Raw genomic sequence first — 6,000 nt, forward strand, 5'->3', positions numbered from 1 at the left:
TAATTAAGGTTTAATGTCTTTTAATCGTTGAGTTGTTCATTTTTCTTAATATAATATCTTACCCTTCTTAGCTACTGTACATTCCTTGGTGTGCACTCATACGGACGTTGTAGAAGTAAACCAACTCACTTTCTGTCACCCTATCTTTCTCTCCATCTCTCTATCTTGACTCAACAGAATTTAATGATATGAACCAGGAGACTTCTATCTGTGAGTCCTTCTATATTATGTTACGTGCTGCATTAGTGTGCTGTCTAATGACAAAGCGATATCCTTGAACGCCTCTATATAACAACCCGCAACACCATTTATATCATTGAACATTTCATGAACAATGCTTCATGAAATTTCTCTTTTTAAAACAATTTCTTAAATCTTTACTCTCCTGTCACATTTGATGATCTTGACTCAAATAGCATTCTGATCTTTTCTGACGTTGTTGGCCAAGAATTGTACGACTGTCTTTGAACCGAGAACACCACTGTTAAACCTGAGTCTTTAACGTTGCAGTCTCACTATATGTTCTGGCTATTTCATGATGGATTTCAGATTTTCTTCTGTTGTAAACAACAATCCAATATCAGCTTTGACCTCAGCTTTGAACATTCACTGATTGGAGTCACCATCTTCAAAGCAATTGCATAATTTAATTCTTCGTTAATCATTACCACTAAAATTTCACAAATAGAAGAAAAATTAAATTTCCAGTGATTTTGTATTTACAGATAGAAAAATATTTTTTGGTTCAGAAGTTATGTGTCCATTTTTAGGTGTTTTTTTTTCAGAATGACCATTTTCTCTGCTGGGAAACCTCATTTTATATACACTAGTAAAAAGCCCGCAATTTCTCCGGGGAAGGAACTATTTTCATTCGATATTATATCCACCATCATTTAATGAGGGCAGATTGGTAAACAACGTTGTCTGTGTAACTTGGTCCATCCTCTGTTGATTTTTCTGTGTGGCCCAACATGAAGCCTCTGACCCGTGACACAGCAACATATAGTTGTCCATGTGTGAAAACAGGTTGTGGTAATAAAATCAACTGCGAAAATAAACCTGAAGTAGCAGACGTGAGCAGAGTTGAAAGACGATACTGGGATCGAGAACTTACCTTACAGTACAGTACTCTGGTGATTATGTTTGGTTGCGTTTGGCACCGTTTTTATGCACCTCCACTGGAGGTGTACAAAAACGCACCATGTTTATGCACCTCCGTTGGCGCTGTTGGTTGATTAATGAAAATTTTGCTGCTTGAAGCTCGAAGGAAAAATTACGATAAGTGTTGAATTATAAGCCTCAATTTAATAGACGAAGACATACTGTGGACGTTTCTGATTTCCCCTTTATCAACAAAACACGACGAATAAGACACTAAGAACGAATGAGAGTGAATGGAGTAGATAAGGTAAATAGACATAAACAATGATGGGACAGGAAGTTTTTGGAAAACACAAAACAATCCAAAGAGAAACAAAAGAGGAAGAAGGAAAAAAAAGAAGAAACAAACCCAATAAAATGACAAAGACGCGGTAAACGAATACACTGATGAAAATGATAAAATATTATAAAATGATAACAATCGACGTTTACATATAAATTCACGTCGATAACACATTGAATGGTACAGTATCTGGTAACGAAAATGGTGTCTTTCTCAATAAAGTAAACTTTTTTTTTAAATGTCCACACACAATGGGATTGAACCCAGTACTTCCAAGGTTAGAATCTGACAGCTTATCCACTGCGCTTCGGAGCCACCTGACTATTCATAACATTGAATAAGGTCTTTCTAAAACATTATTTTACCTTTAATGCAACTTCTATTTTCTTGTTTTAAATTTCGATTTTTTAGCTTATTATTATTATTATTTAATTTATTACCAAAGAAGTTAAACCTGGGTATTATCCACCCGAAACCATCACATTGAAAGAATCAAAGGGGCAATAATAATACTTGATGTCATAAATAGATGAAAACTGTTGAAAACTTAGTGTAGATCTGAAATCCTTAAAAGTAATTAAGTGAATACATTATTTCGAATGCGACGATTTGCGTAAAAACGCCAAACCGACAACTTTTTACCCTGTCGAAATTGGTTGTTTTTTAGAGTGTTAGTGTCGTCGATACATATTTCATGATATCGGTTTGACTCAACGAACTTTCAAACTGACTTTAAGTTATAAAAGGAAATAAAATTATCTGTTTATCTATCTGTAAAAAATACATATCTAATATTCAAATCTTTCAGTAGAGTTGTGCGCCGTATAATTTTTTTTTATTGACTCAAATGGCACAATGTTCTCCACAAGGCTAGCCTATATTTTTTAAGAAAGGAATTTCAATTCCATTGTACTTATCTTTCAACAACAGTCTACATGTTTTTATATTTCACTTCCTAAACTGCATTACACAGTTCCTCCCCGCCTCCCCTCTTTTCACTTAATTAATTGCGCACCTTTTTAGAAATATCAAGAATTCTGTTTTAATTCGTGCTTCCTTACAAAGGAGCATACTAATTTCCTGCCAACCAATGTTTTGTTTATTCGTCTTAACTACGCCACTACCACATTATCTCATTCATCTTTGGTGTTTCATTCATTCTGTTTTGTTGATAAAGGGGAAACCCGAAACGTTCATTTGATCTGTTTTTGTAATTATGTTGAAGCTTACATTCAATTTCACATTATCATTTATCTCTTCGAGCTTCGAGCAGCAACATTAACATTAAGTGAATACATTATACTGGGGATGTAGGAGCTTTCGGAATGTCTCCCCTTTACTTAACTTATGAAAAAAACAAACATCACACTATACTAAGACTTATGACTAACCAATAAAAAAAATATCCGTTCGACTACCAATAAAAATGATGACAAATTGAATAATAACGCCTGACAAATATCACGGGAAATAAAATTTAAGAAATATTAGGCTTCGATGTTCCCTTACTTACTTATGGAAAACAACTCCAGCCTTTCTAAGACTAGACTACCTAATAGAAAAAAATCTCGATTCGAGCTAACTAATAATTGAATTGAATAAATAAACGCCTGACAAAATATCAACGGTGAAAATACAAATTTAAAGAATACTGGTATGTAGGCGCTTTCGGAATGTTTCCCCTTTACTTAACTTATGGAAAAACAAACATCCAAGCACCTTTACTAAGACTTATGACTAACCCGAATAGAAAAGAAATCCTTCGATCTCGAGCTAACCCTAATAGTAAAAAAAGAATCAAAATGGCGACTGAAATACCTTCATGTGATTAAGTGAATAATATCACTATGAATGCCACGATTTGCTGAAAAATGCCAAACACACACACATGTATACACCACACATAACACACACACACACACACAAACACACACACAAGCACACACACACACACACAAGCATACACGCAATTAGAACATACTACTACATAACAACACTGATCACCGCTAAATCAACAACACAACGGAAGTAATAATAATACTTGATGTCATAAATAGATGACGCAAACTGACAACTTTTTACAAAGACGAAATTAGATGATTTTGAGATGTTAGTGTCGTCGGTACGTATTTTATGTTATCTATGTGACTCAACAAACTTTCAAACTGACTTTAAATTATAAAAGGAAATCAAGTTATCTGTTTATCTATCTGTAAAAAATACATTTCTAATTTTCAAATCTTTCAGTAGAGTTGTGCGCCGTATCATTTTTTTATTGACTCAAATAAGCACAATGTTCTCCACAATGCTATATTTTTTTAAGAAAGGATTTTACTTACATTTTCTGCCACTAGATTGAACGTGAATCTTTGAGTATTCTCTAATTAATGTAGCCACATGATGTTATACAAGTAACTTACCTAAAACTTACTTACTTACTCACAAACCTCTCCGGGCCAGCTAGCGATGCAAGGGATCTCCACCTGGTCCTGTCAGCAGCTATACTTGGGGCCATATCGAGGGACAGACTTCTCTGCTTTAGGTCTCTCTCTCTCTCTCTCTCTCTCTCTCTCTCTCTCTCTATCTATCTATCTCTCTCTCTGCGGCACCTCTCCAAGTCTCCATGGTTCGGCCTCGTTTCCTCATTCCTTGGGGTGCCCTTATCAGTGTTTCTTCAGGTATGCGACAGACACTCACCAACCATTGCCATCTTCTCCTTTTAATGAGACTCTCCAGAGACACCACTTCAGCTCTCGTTATCAGGTTCTCATTTGAGTTTGTGTTTGGCCAGAAATCTAGAAGATTCGTCGCAAACATTTGTTTTGGAATACTTCAAGATTCTGGATGATAATCTCTGTGACTTCCAACATTCTCATCCTTAGAGCAAAAACGTTCAAGACATTACTTTTAAAAGTCGTTATTTTAGCCCAAAACTTACACCTTACTTTAATTGAATCAGTAGTAAGCATTATTCTCGCTACGAAATAAAAGCAGAATGGCATTTTATTTCCTGAACTGTTATGGTTTTTAATATAATGAGTGTATATGTGTGTGTATTTGTTTCTGTGTTTGTGTCTGTACGTGTGCGTGTTCTATGTGTGTATTTATGTGTTTGTTGTTATAAATTAATATGTATGTCATGAATTGTTTCAATCACATCTGTTTATTCTTAACTCAGAGAAAAATCATCATTTAGGAACACATTCTCCACTGAAAGCTATTATTTGCGAGGCTTTTCTGAAGCGCATCTAATGAAAAGGTAATTTGGAAACAAAATTCTTTATTTTTTAACAACTAATCTAATCTGCCTCTGTTATCCGCCAGTTTAACCAGTTAACTTCCGTACTCTTGAAGACACGTATTAAAGATTTGGTCAGAAAACACTTCCTCAAATAACGGTCAATTTAAATTACCGTCATATTAGCAAAAACTCTCAAAACTGGGACCCATCGAATTCCCAGGTTTGAGTGGTTTTTTTTTTACATGATGAAGGTCTTTAAATCGATCGATATTTGAAGGACGAACTTTCTGGCTAAAATTGTCAATCATGTCTTTCCATAGTACGGCAGTTAACTGGTTAATGTTGTCATCGCAACTGAATTCATATATATGTAATATTGATGAAGTGTCTTACACAGTGTAAATGCTTTCTCAATAATTAGCGACATTTTGATCTCTAACTAGCAAACATCACCAAATGGACCTATGTCAGCTTGTACACTCAAAAAACAGATCTTATATTGGAAATGTTATTATGTGTAACCCGTGCCTCAATCAGATACTTTTTCGTTTTCAGCCAGAAGCCGATGACGGAATTAAACCTGCGTCCCATGCGATATTGTGTTAGGGCTCTCACCTTTGGTTCGGAACATCCGAGGTTCGAGTCCCACTCTGAGCGAGCATAGTTGAGTCCTTGTAAGAGGATCTTTAATCACATTCTCTCACTGTACCCAGGTGTAAAATGAGAATCAGGACGTAAAAGGCAATGTATCATTGTCAAACAGCGTCATGTCTCGTCCTAAACATTAAGTGTTGCTACTGGCTAGGGACCATTTGTAAAGCGCTTCTTTATTATTATTATTATTATTATTATTATAATTATTATTTATTATTATATTATTATTATTATTATTATTATTATTATTATTAATGATATTATTATTATTATTATTATTATTATTATTATTATTATTATTATTATTATTATTATTATTATTATTATTATTATCATTATTAACATTATTATGATTATTATTATTATTATTATTATTATTATTATTATTATTATTATTATTATTATTATTATTAACATTATTATTATGATTATTATTATTATTATTATTATTATTATATTATTATTATTATTATTATTATTATTATTATTATTATTATTATTATTATTATTATTATTATTATTATTATTATTATTATTATTATTATTTGTTTTTAATTATTATTAATAATGTGTGCTCTTCTACATGTGACTTAGCCCTAGCTCAGGTTGCGGCACTGCACTACGTCTGATACCTGGGTTGTTGCGGTCTTCCCCTGTAATA

At 33.4% G+C, this 6,000-nt stretch overlaps 1 protein-coding gene across 1 annotated transcript in view; it reads left to right on the plus strand.

Moving 5' to 3' along the window:
• LOC144971682 (uncharacterized) overlaps nt 1–6,000 on the plus strand; it is a 28,949-nt gene that overhangs the window by 18,721 nt on the left and 4,228 nt on the right. Inside the window, exon 7 of the mRNA XM_078912754.1 lies at nt 4,623–4,703. Within this exon, the coding sequence (XP_078768880.1) occupies nt 4,623–4,703 (81 nt within the window). The remainder of the gene's footprint in view (nt 1–4,622; nt 4,704–6,000) is intronic.

The sequence above is a fragment of the Berghia stephanieae genome, chromosome 4, assembly GCF_034508935.2.
Source record: "Berghia stephanieae isolate SIO BIC M18660-M18661 chromosome 4, UCSD_Bste_1.3, whole genome shotgun sequence".
Taxonomy (NCBI): domain Eukaryota; kingdom Metazoa; phylum Mollusca; class Gastropoda; order Nudibranchia; family Aeolidiidae; genus Berghia; species Berghia stephanieae.